The following is a 25159-nucleotide window of genomic DNA, read 5'->3' as shown; positions in this document are numbered from 1 at the left end:
ACTGTCTGATAGGAGATGGCGCTTGCTGGTGAGTCAGCATAATGTGGCCGATCTTAGGGTAACGGAACTCTCAGAAATAACATGCTGACTTCCCGTGTGATCATGTTGAATATTTCAGTGAAGTCCATAAAAAAACTTTTGCACTGGGTGAAACTGCACATTTTACCTCACACTAGTAATGAGTTCAAAGCCAATTACAGCCATATATATATATATATATATATATATATATATATATATATATATATATATACACATACACTATATTAAGTTTTCTGCCATCAATTTGAAAGTCCCAGTGAACCCATGTCAGTTTCTACATGAATTAGGATCCGAGTTTCTAAAACTGCTCGCACTTTGGTAAAATGACACTAAGAAGAGGGTGATGACTTGAGATGCAAATGGTTTCCACATTTAGTAAAGGAGGTGAGAAGCTGTGAACGTTCACAGAAAGACTCTTACATGTGTTTCTTCACAATGGAGTGGGTGTAGGTGGGAGCGTGTATGTGTGTCTGGGTTTCATTTTAATTAAATCATGCTGCCAGAGCATAGCATTTAATGACATTGAACTTGATATATCTTAAGACATTGCTCTAGGCAAAACTTTGCAGCACAACCACACACATGTACACATTCAGCATTAAACCCTTTTATTCCTGTATGACATGGATTCCTCCTTCCACAGACCCTAATAATTGCCCATATAAAGACATTTATTACATCTCATTGGTAAAATTACATCATATTTCAACACTGTAAATACTTCATCTACTTCAACTGGAAAGTGAAATGTTTAATCATTATGTGGTGCTACACTCAGTCCTCAGCAAACACAATTCCAAATGTAGAATGTGAATGAAAGAATGGTTGTAGACTAAGAACTGACAAGCAATCCGAGTAATTCACAGTTCTAGATTGCAATTTATTTTATTTTATCTTTGAAGAGTGAAAATAATAATTGAAATCCAGTTTTTGAAATCCAGGTCATGAATCACAAAATACAAAGCACAAACTTCCATCTATATTTATGAATGAAAATGTATCAGCAGTGCATCAGTTTTGTTATGTATCAAGTGCAATGGCTGATTCCATCATTCCTAGGTGGTATGGTAAACTCATTGACTCACATGTTCTAGCTTGGGTCCACCACAATGACAGACTCAGATTCCCAGCATCCTCATGACAGAAGTTGATTGAGTTGTCTGTGGTATCCCCTGGATCTTTCTCTTGATTCTGCAGGTGGAAGACTTTGGGGAGCGAAGCTAGTGCCAGTGCTGAGGCAGAAGAAGGGCCAATGAGGCGCAGACGCAAAGCCTTGGCTGAGCGATGGAGGTCTCCAATGAAACAGTAGCAGAAGGGGTTTAGAGAAGAGTTGGTGAGGCCCAGCCACTGTGCAAAGGGCCTGGCCTGCAGTAGCCAGTCCGGTGGATGGCGTAGCTCATGGTCCAGCCACATATCAGCCACATACATGGGCAACCAGGACAGAGCAAAAAGCAGCACCAAAGCTACGACCATACGGGCAATTTGTCGACGCCCCTGCAGTCTTGCTTCATGAAGTGCCTGTGAGCGGGGGTCCAGCTCTGTGAACCAACCCTCCTCGCCAGTGCTCTGAAGCCGGCGACATGTGAAGAAGGCTAGGGTTAAATTAAATGCAACAGGGAGGCAGTAGAGGGCACTGAAGAGCAAGACATTGTATGCCTGACGCAAGCATGGTTGAGGCCACACTTCTCCACATATGGGCAGTACGATGGCTAGCCCTTCAATCAAAGCTACTTCATCACGGCGGGTAACTATGGCAACTGGCATGCAGATCACTGAGGAGATTAGCCACACAACAGTGACGGAGACAAGGATGCGTCGACGAGTGAAGTAGGCATGGGATTGTAGTGGCGAGTGAACTGCATAGTACCGGCTAATGCTGATGACTGTGATGCTCAGGACACTGGCAGAAACTGACACGGCTTGCGTGAAGGGCACAGCACGGCACAGGAAGTCCCCATATACCCACGGCGTATAGATGCGATGACCCAGGGTGACGGGCATGCATACGCAAACCACCGCCAGGTCACACACTGCCAAGTTTATCAGCAGACAGCGAGTTGCACTTGCACCTGACAGACGCACACTTCCATTTTGACCCAACAGGATTTTAAGGGACATGACATTTCCAAAGAAACCCACAAGGAAGGAAACGGAGTAAAGGACAGTCAAGATAATGGTGCCAGGCTCTCGGATGGTCAGGAACAGCTGCCATTCTAAAACCGCATTATCCTGGAAGAAGAGGGTGCTGTTGAAGAGGCTGGCTGGACCATACCTAGTCCGGTTTTGAGGCTCATGTTGAATGTCCAATGAACTGAAGAGCTGGGTTGGCGGCTGATCTGGGGTCAGGTTCATAGTGGTATTACAGGGACAATGGTTGGGTTTGAGGAATGAACTACGACACCATGACAGAATAGGTTGTCAGGTTCAAGAGCATCAAATTGCCGAAGAGGTCCCAGCTGATCATAAAAACAACTCTTTAACGCTCTCTCTATTTTTCCATTTTCTGTATTTTACTTTTCAAGTACCAAAGTTTCCATTTCTGCATGCGAAAGTTTGGAAGACCATGAAGGAATACAGAAGATCTCAAATCCATTGATATTTCCTTTTTTCTTTATTTTGTTTTTTCCCCAGTTGTTCAAAGACAATGCATCTGTTCTGCACATAATATGAAGGACAGAATTCACATTTACCTCCTCAGATATGGATGACAACAAAAGCAAAGGAGCCCATCTTCTTTGTCTTTAAGTTCTCAGTTTAAGCACATCTGTACAATTTGTGACCTGATGGAAAAGAGAGACATATATAAACATATATATACATGCACATACAGTTCACATCTAAATGCATATCCTGACTTGTGACCCCAGAAATAAGAAGAGATAAAGCACAAGAAAAAGCTTTCCACATCCTTTCACTTATTCATATTTTTAGCCTCACACTGCAACGCACATTCATTTGTGAATAAAGCAGAGATTCTCACATAGAGCTCAAATTAAAGCACTAACAGCAGTGTATAAATAAAACAAGAGGTTATTACTTTGTTTCTACATCAACAGATTGAATTATGTTCACCTGCTAAATCAGAGATTTGCAGATGCAAATCTCTTTTTAATTTCTGATTGATTTCAAATTCAAACCAGAAATTTGATTCATTAGCAGCCTATTAAATCAGAAAACAAGTGAATTACTATTAATGTTATTACAAGGTGTTTGTAAGATACATGTACAATATTTAGCAATCGACAAAACAGTTCATTTGACACTAAACTGAATATGAAATGGGTTTACTTGCCTTATTCAAATAGTCAGATCATTCCAATAGGTCAAAAGTTAAAATATGTCTTTCTGATGAAAGATTTCTCACTAAATAGACCTGTATTTGTTCCAAGACCATTAAATCCAGCTCGGCTATGCGTCTGTTACCTGTTCAAGACCTCTGGTACAGGAGAAGAGTTATCAGTTGAGCTTCCAGCTTGTCTTCAATCTGTATGTGTGATCGGTGCACACAGGCGCCCTCTAGCGAAGTTATAAGGTTACACTGATACAGTCACCGGCATTCAGCTGTGCTTTCCTCCTGAGTAACATGCCTGCTGCCCAATGTCTGCAGCTCGCTGTGGCAGCACACACTGCAAGGAGAAAGTCCAGATGCTTAAGTTGCCTGAATCACTTAAATATATATATATATATATATATATATATATATATATATATATATATAAAAAGAAAATGATCGAAATATAAATTGAACTTAAGAATGATATAGAAACAGCAGTGAAGATCCTTTTCACAAAGCCCATCCTCCGTTTAACTGTGTAATGTCAAAAATAATGATATTATTTAAATGTCAAAGTATACTCATGATGGTAGTACTTTTTTCGCATTACACTTCTGAGAAATGGGCGGTTGGGGGCGCTAATCGTCACGAAAAATTTACAATGCAAAAAAAAAAAAAAAAAAAAAAAAAAAAAAAAAAAAAGGTCCTAAAAAGGCTCTTTTGAATTTTGGGGTGAAATATGACCCAGACCTGTTCTGTGAGATTCACCCTTATGTGATTCATTCAAGTGATGTTTGGAATAAATCCAATAACCAAAAGCATCGTCGAGAAAAAAAGTGCCCCTCTCTGTTAATCTGGAATTGAGAGTGATCATCCCTATGCCCTTCTCACTTTGAAGGACAGATCTCTTGATGTGGGCACTATAAATGGAGCATGAAAAGTACTTTGTAAAGTATGAATGTATCCTTCACTAATAGTCTTGTAAAAGAGCTCATCGTGAAAAACAAACAAAACAAAAAAAAAACATGATTTCTCACTTTTGTTTGGAACGGACTTTCGAGTGGCCACCCCTTCCCGCAGTGCCCTTCAAGAGCGCAAAACTGCCATTTGGAAAAACGCCCGCATTTTTCGGCTAATCCTTGTGACGTGGATGTTTTAAATGTCAAAAAATGTAGCCTACTGTGATAAAGACTTTATTCACTCCCGGGTCCCTTATAAAATAAAAAGCAGTAGAATTAAAGCCCAACAACCTTACAATTATCAGAAGATGGTTATTAATCCAACAATGAGGAAAATCTTCGCATGAAGATTGCGTGATTGCTTTAACTACCTGCCTCAGAGTTCGCTCGCGCTTACCGCCAAAAATTCCGCGGGCGCATGCACAATTTAAAAACTACTGGTTGACAACTGAATCACATAATAATTTCTATGGTTAACAAATTGCTCAAATATAAGATTTTCTAGAGATTGTTAAAATCTCTTGACGTGGTTCCACTTATGTAATTTAATACTCTAAAAGTAACAGAAGTTGTTGTTTACTGGCAGACCAATAGAGAGAAGGTAAGAAATTAAGCGGTTTATGCTAGTGTACCATAATTAATTGATTGTCGAGACCTAAAATATACCTCGCCGTCTTGGTAAGAAAGCTGTGAAGCATCTACATGTTTTCATTGATCATGGTATAAATATTGGGGGGGTTGTACTTGTTTGTTTTGATCATTGGTGGTGTTACCTCCACCCCCATCCCCCCTGGAAACTATGCCCCTTGCACGTGAAAATCATGAGTGGCGAATTTGCGGCAAGTGTGCCAGAACTCTCGATTTTTGTAAGGGTACACCAGCATACCAAAAGATACGGAAGCCCTGAACCGCAAGGTGAAAAAAAAAGAAAAAAAAAAAATTACGGTGAAAAAATAAAAAATAAATTGTGTCTCAGTTCCTTCCTGAGCCTAAGTCCTAAATTTTTTTCTCTTTTCCTAAAAATATTTTTTCTCTCTTCAAAAAAATGCATGCGGTACCAACCTTGGCCACCAGGTGCCACTATCAGTAAACATGTAATCTTATGCTTTTAATGCTTTCTCTGTTGCTATATAGCTGAATAATACATTTTATTTAAGGGTTTGCAAACCTTAATCAAGACAAAATCAGGTTACATATGTTTAATATGTTGTTATCAGGTTGACATGCATTGGTATGTCAACAATGCATATAGGCTACAATGTATTTATAAATTATGTGTTTTGCGCTTATAATTGTTAAAGGAATTGTTATTTTAATATTTGGATATTTATTTGACATTCTTAATTTGGAACCCTTCACTTCTGCAGTAGACAGTGTGTTTCAAAAGCACAGACAACTTGTTATATTCAAATAAATTATTATAATTAAATTCCACCATGAAAGTCTGCACATAACATCCCCGTTCAGTCACGAGGATTTAATTTATAAATGATCTTTTCGTTTAGAAATTAGATTACTTACAACATTATTAACATTACCAGATGTACCCCTAACACTTCAAAAGGACAGACATAATAATAATTTTCCCATGTTTCCCGTTTTATAACACTGAGCAAACGGTATAGATGGTTTAGAAAGACCAACAATTTCAAACAAAAAAATAACTCCAGTTGTTACACGACAACGAATGCCATATCAAATATATGTAACCTGATTTTGTCTTGATTAAGGTTTGCAAACCCTTAAATAAATAATAAATGTATTATTCAGCTATATAGCAACAGAGAAAGCATTAAAAGCATAAGATTACATGTTTACTGATAGTGGCACCTGGTGGCCAAGGTTGGTACCGCATGCATTTTTTTGAAGAGAGAAAAAAAAAAGTTTTGAAGAGAGAAATTTTTTGTTTTTTGTTTTTTTGGAAGAGAAAAAAAAATGGCAAATGTTGCCTTATTGTATAAGATAATTCACAATCTAGCACCACAACCTCTTAAACAGCTTGTTACAACATATAGTGCTGGCTCAAGATTAACTAGAGGGGACTGTTATGTTAAATTTCGGTTGACAAAATTTGGGCAAAACTGTTTTTCAGTTAAGGCAGCTGGGACATGGAACTCTTTATTAATGAGTATCAGAGAGTGCAGTAGTTTTAAACATTTTAAATATAGTTTGAAAACATGGCTGAAGGATACTCAGGTCTGCAGTTATTTAGCTAAGAGACACTAAATGTGGCTAGCATTGGTAGGTACTGAGTGTCTGGTTGGAAATTTCTTGTACTGATGAAGTGTTTGTTTTTTAAATGGTGTTGGGAGTGCTGATATGTGCTTCCTCGGGAACTAGTATTGGTTTTCCATTGTTTTTCCCAGGGACTTCAGGTGAAAATGAGCTTTTAGCTATATTTGATACAATATATGTATTGTGCATTGTCCCTGCCAAATAAACAATAAAAAAAAATAAAGATAATTTAGGCTTGGAAAAATAAAACCACTTAAACTGCGACCAGTCCACAAAAGTAAGATTGGGATGGTATGTCTTACACACATTTTCAGTGTAATTCTACACTATTGCCATTGCCAAATTAGATTTGGGTAGTTGACGTGAAATACTTTTGGAAATTTGACTTGTAATGTGGTGTGACATGTTACTCAGTTTAAAACTATTTTAAACAGCTTTTTGCAAATGATTTCATAATTATTATGCATGTCATTTTTATGAGCTCATATTAAGAGACGACATAGAATAATTGTACTTCAAAATATTCCTACAGTCTGACACACATAAGGACTATTTGAAATATAAATCTCAGTGCTGTTTTGACAATGACATTGTCAATTGACTTGATTTGAGATAAAGAAACCATCCAGCACAAAACAATAAAGCTAAACAAGTTGTGCTGAAGTACTGAAACTTCTTGCTGTAGCAAATATAATGTACTGTAAAAGGTAAATATGATTAACACTGTCACAATACTTAATACAATGACTTAAAATACTTTTCTCTTCATGTGATTCTATTTCTTCTCTCTCTCTCTCTTCCATACAAGCCCCATACAAATGAACACGCGGAACACCCAGGATCCAAGACCTATTGCCCAAGAAATAGTGGAAAAGACCGTTTTGTACCTGAGAGAATTGAACTTCTGAAAGGTTGGGACGTCCCACTGCAAGGTAACACTCAACAGATCAGACACTGAATTACAGGAAATGGCGAGCAGCCCCCAGTGGCCGAAGCTGGAAGTATTGTTCAGTAGAAATGTCCACAGGGTGGCGCCAAAAGTGAGCTGTTTTTAGGTGTAAATGATGTCATACAGTAAACTGAAATGCATAATTTATTTTTAACCCATATGCCCCTAACCGTCAATGACGTAAAAATCTCCTCTTTAAGGAAAATGCAACCTCTGAATCGTGCTCACCTTTGTTTAAATGAATGTGATTACTTTTTGGTTTTCATGGGAGCAGGACTGCGTTCCAGTTCAAATTTCTATGTCAAGTTTTAAGTCAAGTTAATTCTATTTGTATAGCGCTTTTCACAACAGACATCATTTCAAAGCAGCTTTACAGGAAATTATGCTATAACAGAAAAAAGCTGTAATGTCTTAGAGTCATCACTGCACTTTATGATAAAAATGGGATTGTAGTTTGTGCCTAAATAAGAAAATAATATTTGTATTTATACCCCCAGTTTGGCAAGGAACAAAAAAAAAAACCCTCCATTAGATGTTGGTTAATGGAGGAAAAAGAAAAAAGAAAAAACCTGGGAGAAACAAGGCTCACTTTGACGGTACCCTTCTGGCTAAACAGCATGAATATTATGCCAATATTTGTTATTTATGTGTAGTACAAGTCATGGTTTAAATTAGTACATTAGGGGCCTATGTTTATACAAATGCTTTTAATTAATTGTAAGATTAACGAGTAAAAATCTTTGAAGTCCATCTTGAATTAATAGCAGAAGTGCACATAGATGCATTGTCCTTTATTATTTGGCTGATGAAGGCTTAAGGTGGCAGTTGATTTATTGTCTATGTATTCCATTTCAAGAGAGTGTAGTCCATCCTTTGACCAAGACAATACAAGCAACAGGCAGTGAGGAGCATTGCAGTCCAGCTGCCCTTACCTTGCTAACTTCACTCCGTCTCATGGACTTGGATGTGTTATTGCTTGCGTTGCGCAGGTGCCAACTACTGGCAAAACCCATTCAGTGGGTTTAAATGGAGGGCCTAAGCCCTTGGTCTCTTTACCTGCTATAGAGCCCACCGTCACTCGTGCAATAAGGCTGATGTCATTTTACGGAGCTATTCGGTGGCTTTTTTTTTTTTGTTTGCTTTTTTTTTTTTTTTTTTTTTCAGAGGCATACTGCATTTAAATCTTGTCTTTTTAAGAAAAGAATAACTTTTTATTAGAATTAATTGGTGGAAAGAATTATTGTTGACTCAACCGGTTGCCTCAAAAGGTTGTCGGCTGTTTGAATGTAATAACAAATGATAAATGCTTTACCTGATTATTGCAGTGTAACAACTCTACTGCAATCATCTATACAAAATCAGCTACATTTACATAAAGAAAATGGTAACATTACAATGAACACATAAGGTAAGCTTAAAGCTACAAGAATAATGTGGTTAAATCTCAATATAACTCTTCTAAACTGCTTGTTTGACATAACTTCACTTATAGCTGTAAACAGCTTTCCATTCCAACATACACTGGGTTTGCATTCACTAGCAACATATCGAGTTACTGTGTGATCACAATGTTATACTAGCAACATGAAGATCCTCCTCGCACAGTTTGTTATAATATAGCCAATGGCTCAAAAGCTAAGTATAAACAGCAGCTCAGGAACCACACACAAGTTTAGACTACATTTTTCTTGGGGGGAGGGTTGTACTTCAACATACTGGGTATTTGTTGGTGTTGTTTTTTATGTAGGCCTTCTCAGATATTTCATGCATTTTTCAAACAAACAAGTGTACAGATTTTCTTCAAGAAGTTGGCATACATTCATTGCTCATTTTTGCCATTTAAACATTCAAATTCCAGGGCTAACCTGGAATTTGCAACAATACTGCAATTAGTACTGTGTATGCCTCGATAAAGTGCTTTTCTTTTTCGCTCTTTCTGTTTTCAGGCACTGATGCTCAACACCCGGCACCAGATAAGTTCATTTTAATACATTATTAAAACATTGAATCCAGGCTCAGAAAATCAGTTTTCTGACATGTACAACATCTTAATCACAAATGAAAAAACAAAACAAACAACAACAAAAACATGACAAATTCATAAGAATTGTTATCAAAACACTTATAACAAATCATTCTTATTCATGTTTAAAAAGGAGTAAGCTCAACAAGATTAAGCTACAAAATAAAAATGTGTACATTTACAGAAAGAAAGGTTATTGTATGAAAATGTTAAAAAAGGCAGAAAATAATTTATCCTCATATTCCCTTCAGTCATGCAACTGAATTATACGGTACAGAATTACACACCGAACATTTGGATTGTCTCTATTTGATGGTTAGTGGTTTTAAATGTGTAAATACTGTAAAAGACTCACATATTTTAGAGTAGTTTTACATTGTGTCTGCAGAGTGGAAAGGTGCATGTTTTTACTCACTTAAATGATGGGTTCACAAAAAAAATGAAGATTTTGTCATCATTTATTCACTTTTATTGTATGGAAAAAGGATGCAATAAAAGTGAATGGTAAAATGTTTTGTGTTCCTCAAAAGCATGAGTCTTGGACCGGATTGGAGCAAAACCAATTATTTTTGGGTGAACTAAATATTTAAGTATTTAGCGTTTAAGTGTGTGAAACAGATCTTTGTCTGTTGCATTTCGTGTTTCTGTGAATAGTGTTGCTTTTGTGCATGAGTGTTTTTCTAGGATTGTAACTTAGGTTGGTCAAAGCATGTTTGTATTTAAGTTTTAAGGGTTAGGGATCCTGTTGGCATTCAAACACAGCATTCACTGTTGTTACACAACAAGTTCAAACAACACACAACCTCAGTCAACTGAGGGTGTCACAAAGTCATTAAAGATCTTACAGGATTTCCAGTTTAAAATGACATTTCCACCTGTTAATGCAATTTATGATGATGTTCATAATACTGTAATACAAAATTAATCCATAAACATCTACATTAAAGAATCAAGGTATGATGTTTTGATAACGGCATTAGATACCACATCTTATGAATGTTAACAACAGCTGTTTTTTTTTTTGTTTTTTTTTTTTCCCGCTTGACAGGTGTTATGACAATGTCTAAACACTGTTATGTCAGCCTTATGACACTGGATGCAAGTAAATAAAACCAACAATACTGCACTTGGTAAAGACAGCTAGGTTATCTTACAGTACATCCACGTAAGTCTTACTGAATGACTGCATGACGAGGAGGAACTTCCTTAAAATTTAGTTTTTCCTCCTTTTTTGTACTTCCTCTTATGGGAAAGAGCGTCTCGGAGGCAAACTTTATAAGTCCTGTTAGTGCGACACGTCCAGTGTCCAGATCTTGATAGCATAATGTCTGTCCATATTTGAGATTCATAAACACTATAGAGAAGTGTTTCCCCATAAAAGTAAAAACAGAAATGAGAAGGCTGACTGTGGTGAGAATCAAGTCTGACTCTCAATTCATCAAAAAATCTATGCCTTTAAAAGGAATAATCACCCGGTAAAGAATTTGAAGACTGAACAACATGCCTGAACAGCACAGAAAAAAGATTTACACATGGGGAGGCATTTTTCTTTTTGTCCAAGTATCACTTTCTCTTCTTATCCTCTCTGAGCGAATTTTCCTCTGTTAGAAATATTCACATTTAAAGTGTGCACATACACAAGCACCTACGAGTGTATTAACAATTCAAGTGATGTCTACAAAACATGTATTATTATTTAATCACAGAATTCATTAACCATTGTTTTCAGGTTTCATACAGGTAATCTTTACAGCAGCTCTAAGCCACGGCAAACATTGCACTGCACTGTTACACAGACGTATTAGTTAGTGCACCAACTTTGTAGTGTTGATCTTTTTTTTTTTTTTTAAGTACAAAAACACTATTTACAAAGAGCAGAGCATGTGAGTTGTGCCATTTTAAAACACACTAAAGCACAAGGCAAACACACCTTAAACACTATCACACACCATTAGTGCGTTGTGCAATTGTTTCCCTTCTAGAGTAAGATACAGAATGTGCATAATGGCTCAAAGGCTTGATAGCTGTCAATTTACACTGTGGTATACCATAGATTACACCGTAGAATACAAAAAGTGGCCTTATGTGACAGGTAAATCTGTTATTTCACAGAATAACAAGTGTGCGATTCGGTTAAAGATGCACTCAGTGATTTTATTTAGATTTTTATGGTCAATTGAAATTTAACGACTTAGATTCAGCATTATGCAAGAGTAAAATTCCAATCTGGTCTTATAGAATTACATTACTATACCTACAGATTTATGCAAACTGATTTTTACGTGGCTCTTTGTGCGTAACGCAGCAGTTTTCTAGTGAAATGAACACTAGAGGCACTACAACAACAATTACTTTTTTCCATTTACACAAATCATGAGGAAAACAGCAGATTACCATTTCATAAGCATTTACTTTTCGCCCTGTTTCACCCACAATGCTATCTTATGACATCAAAACACTTAGCACTATACCACATAACATGAATGGTGACACATTTTAACGCTTGTTGCATTAGCATTTAACTTAGTGTTACATTTGTGATGCCAAGGACCAGGGTACAAGTCCTGATGAACATGCGAGTTGACGTGAGCCGAAAGTGTCATAGAAGCACCACAAAATGACGTGGTTGCATCAGTTATCGCATTTTTCACCTCGCCTTTACTTTTATGATAGTATTGGTTAGGTTTAGGTTTAAGGTTGAGGGTAGGGACTAAGGAGGTCAATTTTGTTGATTTAAAACACTAAAAGAGCATTAACCTTAAAACCCTCATATATTTTTGGAAAGCCTTACTTTTAGCGTCACACAATGGACATTTCGGCTTGGAAATGCCACAGTACATTTAATGAACCACGTAATACCATTTTGCAAAAATATTGCCACAGTCACGTAGTTTTCTTGAGATCAGGCTGAAGTCCTCAGTAACTGATGCCATTGCAGAAGTGCGCTATTCACAGTCGGGCAAGATTCATTTATTCCTCTAGTGAAAGCATCCAATTACAGGGAATTATTGTGTAAAAGAGAGAAATATTCAGTTGGTTATGTGATCTCAACATGGCAGCACTCACGAAAGTGCTCCCAGCACCATATGTAGAATCTATCAGCTTTTTTACTAAGACTGATATGACTAGAATCTTCATGCTATTCATTTCAGTTTAGCAATTAGAAAATAATCCCTTAGTGCACCTTTAATTCATTAAGATTTGTAAACTAGTTAATATCTCCTTAAACATTAAATAGCAGTGATGAATGGAATTGTGTCTGTCCATAAAGCTGCCATATTACCAGGAACTGCAGAGAAAGCACAAAAGCTGCAACTTTAAAGCCCTTTTAAACTACATAATCAACATTGTAATTTTGAAGAACACTTAAAAATATAATCCCGCCATAAAATCAAATGTCATAGTCACATTTCTTGCATGGTAAAAATGACAGTGGTATAACCCATTATCCTGCTGTGTTAATGTGGACCTGCAGTCCTTGCCAATATGGCTGCCCTGAGAGACTCTCTGTAAGGGTAGTACAATATGGGAGTGCTTTAGATTTAAAGGAACTGTACAGACAACTGAGAGGAGTCCTCCAGAAGAGGGCAGTGTAGTTGCTGTGATGCATTGTGTGAGACTGGGGAAATAAAAAAATTAAAAAAAGATCCAAGTGTGCGAAGATGCTTAAACCAGACCACAGAGGACTGGACAGCTGATTCCAATTTGTTAAAAGGTATAGTTCACCCAAATATTTTTGGGTGAACTATCCCTTTAGGGTAGCGCTACTCAACACGCGGCCCGTGTTATGATATCATCCTTAGAAATATATTAATCAGCAGCCAATCAAATCTGTACGAATTGAGATGTGACCATTTTCATGAGGATTTACGCTAGTTCTGTACATTGCTGAATCACGCTAGAGAGGGAATTCGACTGCAAGAGGTTGTTACAAATAAATAAATAAAAACAACAAACAATATCTAAGCATGGCTGATGTTATGAGAGCGGTGGTCGGTCTTCGCGCGTGTCCGTTCATACACAGTACTTGTGCGCTCACGCGCGGTCTGTCAAGCAAACGTGCGCTCGCAATCTCGCTTGAGAATTACTCAACATGCTGCAAATCTGTCCAATCTCTTGAATAGCTCATCAGAGAGATGTACTCGTCATGACAACAGTAACTATAGGAAAACAAATTTCCTGCAGTGACAGCAAATGAGGGTGAACAAAACTTTATGACTTGTCACTGAAGGACTTTTGGTGCTAATTTTGGATATATCGCTCTTGTTTTTGAACACATCTCTGCTCTATGAAATGTTGAACACTCATGGTGTTTGTTAGCTTACAATTAGTGACAACAGAACTGTTCTATATCAGAAAATCAAACTGTTACACCCCTTATGTTTAAAATAATTACTAAAAGGGATAGTTCACCCAAAAATGAAAATTCATTTCCTCAAACCTCATGCCATCCCAGATGTGTATGACTTTCTTTTTTTCCTGCTGAACACAAATTAAGATTTTTAGAATAATATATCAGTTCTGTTGGTCCATACAATGCAAGTGAATGGTGGCCAGAACTTTGAAGCTCCAAAAAGCACATAAATGCAGCAATGTCTTCAGAAGATATATGATAGATGTGGGTGAGAAACAGATCAATATTTAAGTCCTTTTTTTTTTACTATAAGTCTCCACTTTCACATCTGTAAGTCACATGTGGCGCCTGTTTAGTTTCACTTTCACATCTAAAAGTGAAAGTGGACATTTATAGTAAAAAAGCAGAGGACTTAAATATTGATCTGTCTCTCATCCACAGAGCTGAGATATTTTTTTCTAAATAATCATCATTTGTCTTCAGCAGAAGAAAGAAATTCATACACATCTGGGATGGCATGAAGGTGAGTAGATGAGAGACTTTTCATTTTTAGGTGAATTATCCCATTAACTAACATTCCAACATTCCTACTATAAAAATGTAAACTTGTGTGTGTATATATATTATATATATATATATAAAAATCATACAAATTAAGAGTGCGGACCTCGAGGGTACAAGGATCCAGCTTTGCGGCCCCTGACCTTTCCTAAGTTGAGTAGCTCTGCTTTAGGGTGAACCAACATTGGGGAATTACTTTAATGACAGTTAATTAATTTCAAAAGTGCTGACTGTTGTGGTAATGGAGATAAACTTCATACTGGTGGACAGCAGGTAGATGACTATTGTTTTTTTGTATTTGAGGATGGTTAATGGATAGCAGAGTGGGGTCGGTGGATAGCGGAATTTGGTCGGCTATTGGGAGCTGAACGGCTGGTTAGTTCTGGTCGCATGTTGGGGTCCAGTCCGTTCTGCGATTCTGTTGGCCTGGACTGGTCTGGGTGACTTGTTGCCAGATATTTGGCCCTCATGCTGGAGGTGTACTGCAAATGAGGGTGAAAGCAGCAAGGAAGACACCATCAGATCATTCTAAAGAGTTCATTGCCAATATTGGTCATAAAATTAGCCATAGTATAAAAAAAGTGACTAAAAGTTTACACTTTAAGGATACAGGGGGAATTCAATTAAAAATGAAATGCGCCTGGTAAAAGTGCCGTTTATTTGCATGTTCTGTCTGTGCTGGTTTAGTGCCCGATTCACTTAATTATGCAGATCTCGCAATACCGCAAATGCGTACACAAAATCTTTGCTGAACACAATTTGCACAGCACATTCTTACGAGTCGGTTGAAGTATAGCGCACTGGGTCGGAGGACAGAGCAGAACACTGTAATCTGGCCCACACTGTCAGGACTATACAGCATCAGTCCACTACAGTAATCCAGACACCTGAATCATCTCTTTGACATGCTAAAAGTGCACTTAATTACACCGCACGTCTGGATATATGCCAGCTTATAATGCTCTTCTCCATCATTTGATAAATTACTGCTGCCATGATCGATAGACAATTTACAATCTTAAAAGTCAGTTTCCGCAATGTTATTTATGACAGGCAAACAGCACTGAGTTTTGAGAAAAAAAGCTCAATCTAATTTACATAGTATTTACAAGTAATCGGCTGCTTAAACTAGACTGCAGGTGGTTATTTTGTATTTTTTTTTTTTCACCCAATTTGGAATGCCCAATTCCCAGTGCGCTTTTAAGTCCTTGTGGTTGCGTAGCGATTCGCCTCAATCCGGGTGGCGGAGGATGAATCCCAGTTGCCTCCGCGTCTGAGACCATCAACCCGCGCATCTTATCACGTGGCTTGTTGAGCGCGTCGCCACGGAGACATAGCGCATGTGGAGGCTTCACGCCATCCACCGCGGCATCCACGCTCAACTCACCACGTGCTCTACTGAGAACGAACCACATTATAGCGACCACGAGGAGGTTACCCCATGTGACTCTACCCTCCCTAGCCAATTTGGTTGCTTAGGAGACCTGGCTGGAGTCACTCAGCACGCCCTGGGATTCGTTCTAGCGAATTAGCGACCTCCAGGGGTGGTATCCAGAGTCTTTTACCACTGAGCTGCCCAGGCGCAACTTTTTAGTGAATTCTCCCCACAGTGTTTATACTAGGGCATTAGGACAGAGTAAAGCTGTAGCATTTACAAACATGAAGCACATATAAATATGAACCTCTATTGCTCTCGCAAACTCACATGTATAACACAGAAAAAAGCCAAATTAACAGTCATTTGGACAGCCTGATGGTTTTTAAAGCCAAGAGTTGAGTTACTGTGGTGATGCACAGTATCATTATGCGATATGATTTTCTCCTTGTAAAGATCAGCCTTTGAGTAACTTTCAATGAAAAGAGAGCAATTAATGAGATAATGAAGAGGAAAATCTAAGTCTATGACAAATAGAAAAAAAAACAGCAGTGGATGAGAATGACTATTCACACAGATAGGAACAGAGAATGCAGCTATATCTGGGAGAGCATTAGTGAGTGTTTGGGGGTTGTGTTATGATGTGAAATAGACAATTTACTAAACAGACATGCATGAGGGATGTTTTTCAGATTGATGAGGAAGGAATTCATGCAAATTTCAAATCATAAAATCCAGAAAGGGAGAGACTATTCCATAATTTATAGGCTATTCCAATTCCAGCATGAACAGGCACCAAAGAGCATCATCCTGGACCATGACAGTATTTAGAATCAGACTACAGCCTTTCCATCTCTCCAGTCTGGAGTTTGAAATACGCATACGTCACCATCTAGGGCCCATAAACACAAAATCTAAAACAAAAACTAGAAAGTAAGAGAGAGTGAGAGGCACTTTAAAGAGTTCTGAAATTTCTCGTTCTTACTCAAACTAATGAGGAGATGAAGGATGCCCCCGCATGCCAAGTCTGAGAGCTGCCCTGCCCCTTCACAAGAGAACCTTGCTCCCCTCTTCTCCGCTCAAGAACTAGGTGAAGCATTCTTTAATTTCTCCATTGACTGTACATGCAATTGTCATGCAAACTCTAGGATTCTGCAGAGCACTACAGAACCCTTGTCCACATTTCAGCTCGACAAGGGGTCTTGACTTACAAATTAGGAAAAAAATTAATGCAGTCTCATAATAGAATAATGCCCTTACACAAAGTGTGATTGGCCAGTGCCATCTCACCTTGTAGAATCCAAATAAAGAGTCTGTGATGACTTTTTGTGGCGGTTATACAATGACAAATTGAAATAATTGTCACATGCAGGCTGCCAAAATGACCCTCAAACCTGTTTATGTGTGCATTTGGATTGAAATGTTCACAAGAGAGCTAACAATGTGCTAAAAGCTAACAAAGTTTGCCAGTTGTTATTGCTGGGTTCAAAATTAACATCTGATAAGTGCCAAATGCGAGGCAACCATAAATAGTTTCACAGTGACATTCTGTTTTCTTATCAAACATTCTGGCTTTTCTGAAAAACTTAGAGAAACCATAAGGTTAAGTCAGTTATGCCAAGTATGGCACATGGTTTCAGGAACAGCCAAGCCAAGATTAATATAATGTTTGTGACTTAAAAAGACCACTGCACTAAATACCGATTGTACATCTAGAGACGATGAGGTTTGTGTATGTGTGCTTGTGTAAATGTGCTTGTGCACTTACTGACGGTGGGGGGGATTCTCTGCCAATGAGTGGCGTGTTCTCGCATCGAGGGTTCTGAAAGTTAGCATTCTGGCTCCTGCGTCACAAACGAGACACCAGTTACTCCGACTCCCTCTTTTTGGGAGGGATTTCCACACCGCATGGCAACCCGTGATGCACTAAACTTTACAAATCTAATAGAAAGCTTTGAACTGCAGGGTAGGAGTATGCGCAAAGCCACTGAGTGATATGACTATGCACGATCTAGAGTCACATCTACTATGCATGTATAACTATCAGAGGAACATGACAGATATCATCTGTCTAACTTATTACCAATTACAGAGTAAAACACTAGGGCTGCACAATTAATTAAAAAAGGCAATTACAGTTAGGGCTGCTGCAATTAACTAATTGTGAAAAGTGTCAATTACAGCACAATTAAAAAAATAATCATTTAACTTAATTAACAATTAACTAATCGTTAAATGTGTTAATGACAGGACATTTAATAAAAAATTATAATTGTGATTACAATTATGGCTGCTGCAATTAGTGGTTAAAGGTGTCAATTACAGGACAATTAATCAACTAAAATAATCACCATTAAACAGCTACCGCAATTACCTAATTGTTAAAAGTGTCAGTTCCAGCATTCCATTCAGGTCTACTCCCATAGCATGCAAATTTTCTATTTACAACATATTACATCCGAATTACCAACATACCTATGGTGCAGCTACGGTTGCACAATCAATCCCAAAAAAATAATCACAGTTACGGCTGCTGCAGTTAACCAATCATTAAAAGTGTCAATTACAACACAATTAATCAACCAAAAAAATAACTGCAATTACAATTATGGCTGCCGCAATTAACTAATCGTGAAAAGTGTCAATAACAGCATTTTATTTTGGTCTACTTCCATTGCATGAAAATTTTCTATTTACAATATGTTCCTTGCAGCTGCTGAGCATAATCAATCACAGACACATCCGTTGAGCACTGCAATGGCAAATCAGAGAAGTTTAAGTTAGTCTATAGGTCAACATTAATGACGACCGGTCCTAACGTTTTAGACACAATTGCTTTTTGTTCCACTTCTGTTTTTCCGCATGCCTTTACGTCTCGCACTCTAGCCTTTCAAAGTATACTCTTATGACCGTGAGTCCATACGGACAGTCTCTTCGCCATCCTCCTCCTTCGACTGAATGCTCAGACTGTTTGCGTGTCTAGAAAAACTGGGCTGTACATGGACAATATGCACGAATTATGCTGATAACGAAATTTGCACCACGCACACAGCCGAAGTAAACTTTGGCCTTCACAGCGACAGCTTTGTTAATTATTATTGAAAAGGAGCATTCTAGTACTTCTAGTATTTTGCGCTGCTAATAAACCTTAATCACAGTAGCGCCATATTTAATTTTTGACGTGAATAAAAATGAGGCTGTGAGCAGTCTCTTCAATGCTATCCTCTGTATGAGGCTCCTAGATAAATTTTGTCAAGTGAAATTTCTGGGAAAGATGTTTTGTTTTTTCAGTGTTTTCAATGTTTCAAACAACAGTACAACCCATTGATCTCTCACAGCCTCATTGTCATTCCCAACAAAAATTTAATATGGTCCTACTGTGAATGAGGTCTATAGGGCCAATGTGTATTTGGCCGTGTTTGCATTGCCTTGGTTGATGTTGAAAACAGCAATACATTCATTCACAAACACAAATCTCATTTTTTTCATAGATCTCCTATGAGTATTTTAATGTAAATTCTATTAACCAAAATAATCAAATAATCGCGATTACAATATCAAGGGAAATAATCAACCATTTGTTTCATAATCGTGCAGCCCTATGAAACACACAAGCTTATTTATCTGCTTTATCCTTCCCATGCCATCAATATATTTGCTTCTATATGCCGTTTAGTGACTCTATATATAATAACAGTAATTAGTAAAAACCCATGCAGTCTTAACGTGTTATATCGCACTGATCTGCAACCTATGGTAAATACAGCAAAGCCCATGCAGTAATCTATGCTAGCGAGCCTTATCTACAGGACCTGTGATCCAGATATGTAATACCAGTTACGGTCCGTTAGATCCAGCCCATGCATTAGAATGAGGTTAGCGTGGCTACACTCACATGTACTCAGTGACTGGTGCGTTGCTGACAGTGTGTGCCGCAGCGGGGAGGCTAGCCTCACTGCCGTAGGTGCTGCTGCCACAGCTGTACAGGCTAGGCATGTGCACGCGGTACAGGTTATCGTGCGGCGCTCGTGGGCCGAGCGTGGCCGAAGTCTCTTCGCCATCCTCCTCCTCCGACCTTCAAATATATTAGCACAGGTCAAACACGCGCCCCTGGGTCAGAGAGGAGGGCAAAAGGTCTATCCTTGCACTTTTTGAGGACCTCTTTAAAATGGAATAGGAATAGTTCACCCAAAACTAAAAAATTCTGTCATATTTTGCTCACCTTGTTGTTGTTCCAAAACCATGTTCACAATGGCCCGCATTCACACGGATGTCAAGATTTTCACTGAATAATGACCTACATTTCTGGTTGTTTCTCACCAAAACCTATTACATGAACTACTTTTATAATACTTTTGGATCCTTATTTGAGCTTTATAGTGAGTCGCTATCAACTGCCATTTTATTGACAAAACGGACCGTAATATTCAATAAAACATTGCCCTTTTGTGTTCAGTCATAGGGGTTTGAAACAATATGAGTGTGAGTAAATTACAACAGAAGTAAAAATTTTGGGTGAACTATTCCTTAAATACATCTAGCAAGCCTTAGAGTTCCGGCTTTTGTAATTTTCACCATTTTAGACTAAAAAGAATCTTCAAACATAATGTTACCCAAGTCGATTTTAGGTACTGAGTATTACATGTTTTACATGCATTCAGATCCAATTTCTTTTCCAATCTATGTGCAGTATAACACCTCATAACACTTACTGAATATTAAGTTGAACAGTTAAAATTCTCTCTATACCTTAGTTACCAAAAACTATGTGTGCTTTTGGACATTCATAAATGTTGGGTAAAATTTCAGTAATAATTATAATAACTGTAAAGTTAAATTAAAATAATTGTATACGTTTTTCTCCAAGAATCATTTTAGGCTCCACTGATTGTTCCCTGGGAAATCTAATGTACATTAGCCAATTTCAATATTACTGAAAATTTGTATTTGTAGTATGACCTATTGAATGCTTGTGGATAAACTAACTGCAGAAAATAGCTTATCTGCCCTCTGACGGCAAAACCACAAAAGGCTCATTACTTAAATATGAGTAGATTCCAAACTAATCTTTCTTATATGAATTTTTTTTTAGAATAGGTGTAAAATTGACAAAGAAAGAAAGAAAAAAAAAAAAGATTATGGCCATTTCAGAAAGAGGCATCTCCATTTTAGTTTGTCTCTGATTTTCTATGTATTCCATGTATTACCTAGAGAGCAATGAAAAAACAGGTCAAATCAATTCTAATGCTTCAGAAGTAAAATTGCTATTCAGAAGCACTTAAAAGTAATCTCAAAAACTACTGTGGATTGCAAGTCCAATGTCCAACGTTACCACTGAACTTTCTCTTAGTGATTTGAGTCATGCAATAAATTAATAAACAACCACCATAAATCAAATTTTAAACATAAGAGGAAAATAACATATCTCAAAGAAAAGGAATAAAAAAGAAAGTGGATCTGTGAAGGTGTAGATTTGGATTCCACTTGATCAAAATATGTTGTGTATATGTGTGGATCGAACTCTGATCAAGAAATGAACAAACACTTTACAAACCAGATTCCACTTTTCCCAGTGTTAAATCTAAGCAAATTACCACTTTTGCTTTAGATCACCATTTTTTTTTAATTATGATGACAAAAGCATCACATATGCATCTGTTGGCCTCACTTGCGGTTTCAAAACAGTCCAAAGGGAGGCAGCATCTTCCACTGCAACCAGTCTGCATTTGCACAGAATTTGGAATAGTGTCTCTTTGTTCTTGCCATTTGCATGGAAACATATTCACTAACACACACACAACCACAGGGAGAGGGTGCTATACCGTGAGTCAAATAACAAATAGCTCCCGTGAAATTCAGAAAACTCCTTTCAAATAGACTATTGTACTTTATGATGCCACACTTAAATGGTAAACCATTTCCACTTTTATGCTGGTCTTTGAGGTTTACTATAGCTCACAAAAGAGTGAATGTGTCATCATATAAAGGGGAGTTTCTCTACAAGACAGTGGTTTTTCCAAATCTATGATCCAAAGAGGAATGAATGACAAGACAACAGAAGCAACAGATGGTCATGAGAGGTGATTAATATGAGAACATAAGGTGCTGATGTGAAATTAAAAGCATAAATACACGTGACAGAGACTGGCAGTCAATTCTCTGTCCGTGAATTAAAAGACCTTTGCTAACCTTTCTTAATCTAACAGAAAACTACTGGTTGTGTCTAAATTACTGAACTATTTATAGGTGGTGGCTTCATGAGATTGGGTGTATTTTATTAAGTAACCCCACCCAATTCTCTCTTGTCCTCTCACCTTTTGCTCTGCCAGGTGTGAGGCACACTGCAAACGATGGAGCTAAACATTAGTGCGGTGACGAACGAGAAGAGGACCAGATAAATGAGCCCCTCGACTCCATCATAACACAGTCCGGTCAGAGCCTGCACATAGTCCTGCGAGACAGAAATATTATATCGTAAAAACAGTTTACTCTTGCTTGAGTTGTTAAAGTGAGGTAAATAGAAAATATATCTCTGCAACCCCATTTTAGTTGGGAAGACATAAACCTACAAGAAAGTATATAAAGGACTATCAATACAATAAAATGAGTAATGTTTTTTTTTTTTTTTTTTTTTTTTGGTATTAATGATTTAGAATTTGCTGAAATTTGCTTCTAAATTTATTAAATATATATTAAATATACTAAATAATAAAGTATACTTATATTAAAACTAAATATACTAACTACATATTTCTTTCACAAAATGTGCTATTAGATTTAATGCATTCAGTACCTCTTTTAAGGAAAGAAAACAAAAAGTCACAGATTTTTGAATGTTAGATTTTTGCCACTAGTGTATCTAATTTATAAATATACTGATACACACTATGGGATTGTTGTGTGTGTATTCAACACAGAGACCTGTGATGGTGTTTAAATTCTAAATCACACAGAAGTAACAATGTCAAATATTCTAAATTACATTAACCCTTCAATAAGCCATCAAATGCAAAATAGGGGGTGGTCCAAAAGGGGTTAAACATATTGAATCTCAGAATTTAACTTTGGGAGCACTATATACAGTTGAAGTCAGAAGTTTACATACACCTTAGCAAAATAGATTTAAACTCAGTTTTTCCACAATTCCTGACATTTAATTGTAGAAAACATTCCCGGTCTTAAGTCAGTTAGGATCACTACTTTATTTTAAGAATGTGAAATGTCAGAATAATAGAGAGAACGATTTATTTCAGCTTTTATTTCTTTTTCATCACATTCCCAGTGGGTCAGATGTTTACATACACTTTGTTAGTATTTGGTAGCATTGCCTTTAAATTGTTTAACTTGGGTCAGACTTTTTGGGTAGCCTTCCACAAGCTTCTCACAATAAGTTGCTGGAATTCTGGCCCATTCCTCCAGACAGAACTGGTGTAACTGAGTCAGGTTTGTAGGCCTCCTTGCTCGCACATGCTTTTTCAGTTCTGCCCACAAATTTTCTATCGAACTGAGGTCAGGGCTTTGTGATGGCCACTCCAACACCTTGACTTTGTTGTCCTTAAGCCATTTTGTCACATCTTTGGAGGTATGCTTGAGGTCATTGTCCATTTGGAAGACCCATTTATGACCGAGCTTTAACTGATTTCTTTCGATTTTCCCATGATGTCAAACAAAGAGGCACTGAGTTTGAAGGTAAGCCTTAAAATACATCCACAGGTCCAGCTCCAATTGACTCCAATTAGCCTATCAGAAGCTAATTGGCTAATTGCCTAAAGGCTTGACATCATTTTATGGAATTTTCCAAGCTGCTAAAAGGCACAGTTAACTTAGTGTATGTAAACTTCTGACCTACTGGAATTGTAATATAGTCAATTAAAAGTTCAACAATCTGTCTGTAAATAATTGTTGGAAAAATGACTTGTCATGCACAAAGTAGATGTCCTAAACGACACGCCAAAAATAGTTTGCTAATATGAAATCTGTGGAGTGGTTAAAAAATTAATGACTTCAACCTAAGTGTATGTAAACTTCTGACTTACAACTGTATAAATTAAAAATAATAAAATGTTAACACTTTACAATAAGATTCTATTTGTTAAAATTAGTTTACACATTAGGTTTAGTGAAGTAACAAGGAATAATGACATTTTTCAGCATTTATTAATCTTGGTTATTGTTGCAGTATACTTTTAACATAACATTTTTTGGTGTATGTTGAAATGAATGATAACCAAGATTAACAAGTGCTGTAAAATAATTTTTCATTGTTAGATCATGTGAACTATTGCATTAACTGTGAAATATTAACAAATACAAACTTACTGCAAACTGCATTAACACAGTTTAACACAATCATACCATGTGTAGGCTCCGACAATCGACCAGGGCAGTGAGATGATGAAGGCTGACCTCAGTGGAGTTTAACACCGCTTGCATCTCCTCCAGGTTACTCTGAAAATAAGTCCATAGAGAGACAAAGAATGCAAACAGATAAACCTCCACATGTGACCACACTTAATCATAATTTAAAACACCTGCACAAACTCACACCTTTGTCTTGGGGAATTCTCTGATAGCTGAACGAAGGAGCTCAGAAACATCATCCTGCATCTCCACAAGGGCTTTGTGGCTGCCAGAGAGTTTCTGCAAATTAAAATAAAAATTTATAATTAATGGCATACATTAAAGAGAGAGAGAGAGAATGAGAGACAGAGAGAGAAATGAAATAATTACCTGCTGAAATGGGTTGGTCTGTCCCATGCTGCACTTCAGATAATACTGCAGGATATCTAACACACATAAATAAGATACACACACAAGATATCACGTGCATCAAATAAATAATAACAGTAAGATTTACCATAAGGTTGTATTCATTAACTTATTTAATTGCCTGCCAATCATTATGCATGTTCTCACAGTGTTACAATGTCAAATATTCTAAATGACATTAACCATTCAATAAGCTTCTATAGGTTTAAAGGGATAGTTCACACAAAAATGTAAATTCTCTCATGATTTACTCACCCTCCTGGAATCCCAGATGTGTATGACTTTCTTTATTCTGCAGAACACAAATTAAGGTTTTTGGAAGAATATTTCAGCTCTGTAGGTCCTTACAATACAAGTGAATGGGTGCCAAAATTTTGAAGCTCCAAATTCCACATAAAGGGAGCATAAAAGTAATCCATATGACTCCAGTGGTTAAATTAATGTCTACAGACACAATATGATAGGTGTGGGTGGGAAACAGATACATTTTTAAGTCATTTTTTAGACTTAGATTCTCCCCCTTGCCCAGAAGGGGGCGATATGCACAAAGCATGTGAATCACCAAAAACAGAAGGAGAATGTGAATATTGATCTGTTTCTCACCCACAACTATCATAT

At 37.3% G+C, this 25159-nt stretch overlaps 2 protein-coding genes across 3 annotated transcripts in view; both read right to left on the bottom strand.

Annotated features, from left to right (window-relative positions):
• Positions 1 to 653: 653 nt before the first annotated feature.
• On the bottom strand, positions 654 to 3574 carry zmp:0000001069 (galanin receptor 2a). The gene is made up of 2 exons (XM_051705144.1): positions 3466 to 3574; positions 654 to 2822 (listed from the first exon to the last, which is right to left on the bottom strand). Exon 2 carries the CDS (start codon positions 2392 to 2394, stop codon positions 1063 to 1065), a length of 1332 nt encoding a protein of 443 aa, XP_051561104.1. The 5' UTR covers positions 2395 to 2822; positions 3466 to 3574; the 3' UTR covers positions 654 to 1062.
• Positions 3575 to 9427: 5853 nt separating this feature from the next.
• The window catches only part of ttyh3b (tweety family member 3b), a 78755-nt gene continuing 63023 nt past the window's right edge, over positions 9428 to 25159 (bottom strand). The window contains exons 9-15 of one of the 2 annotated variants that reach the window (XM_051705141.1): positions 24503 to 24558; positions 24320 to 24412; positions 24128 to 24220; positions 22087 to 22223; positions 19668 to 19847; positions 17541 to 17616; positions 9428 to 14879 (exon numbers count right to left, since the gene is read on the bottom strand). In XM_051705141.1, coding sequence (XP_051561101.1) covers positions 14706 to 14879; positions 17541 to 17616; positions 19668 to 19847; positions 22087 to 22223; positions 24128 to 24220; positions 24320 to 24412; positions 24503 to 24558 — 809 coding nt within the window. In that variant the 3' untranslated portion in view covers positions 9428 to 14705. The remainder of the gene's footprint in view (positions 14880 to 17540; positions 17617 to 19667; positions 19848 to 22086; positions 22224 to 24127; positions 24221 to 24319; positions 24413 to 24502; positions 24559 to 25159) is intronic. The other variant, XM_051705143.1, reaches the window with a different exon arrangement.

This window comes from Myxocyprinus asiaticus, chromosome 8, assembly GCF_019703515.2.
Source record: "Myxocyprinus asiaticus isolate MX2 ecotype Aquarium Trade chromosome 8, UBuf_Myxa_2, whole genome shotgun sequence".
NCBI classification, from domain to species: domain Eukaryota; kingdom Metazoa; phylum Chordata; class Actinopteri; order Cypriniformes; family Catostomidae; genus Myxocyprinus; species Myxocyprinus asiaticus.
The sequence above is the reverse complement of the archived record's forward strand: the minus strand, read 5'-3'. Positions and strand labels throughout refer to the sequence as shown.

Excerpts from the sequence above, each read along its gene's own strand:
- zmp:0000001069 (XM_051705144.1), bottom strand. The coding sequence starts at position 2,394 with ATGAACCTGACCCCAGATCAGCCGCCAACCCAGCTCTTCAGTTCATTG.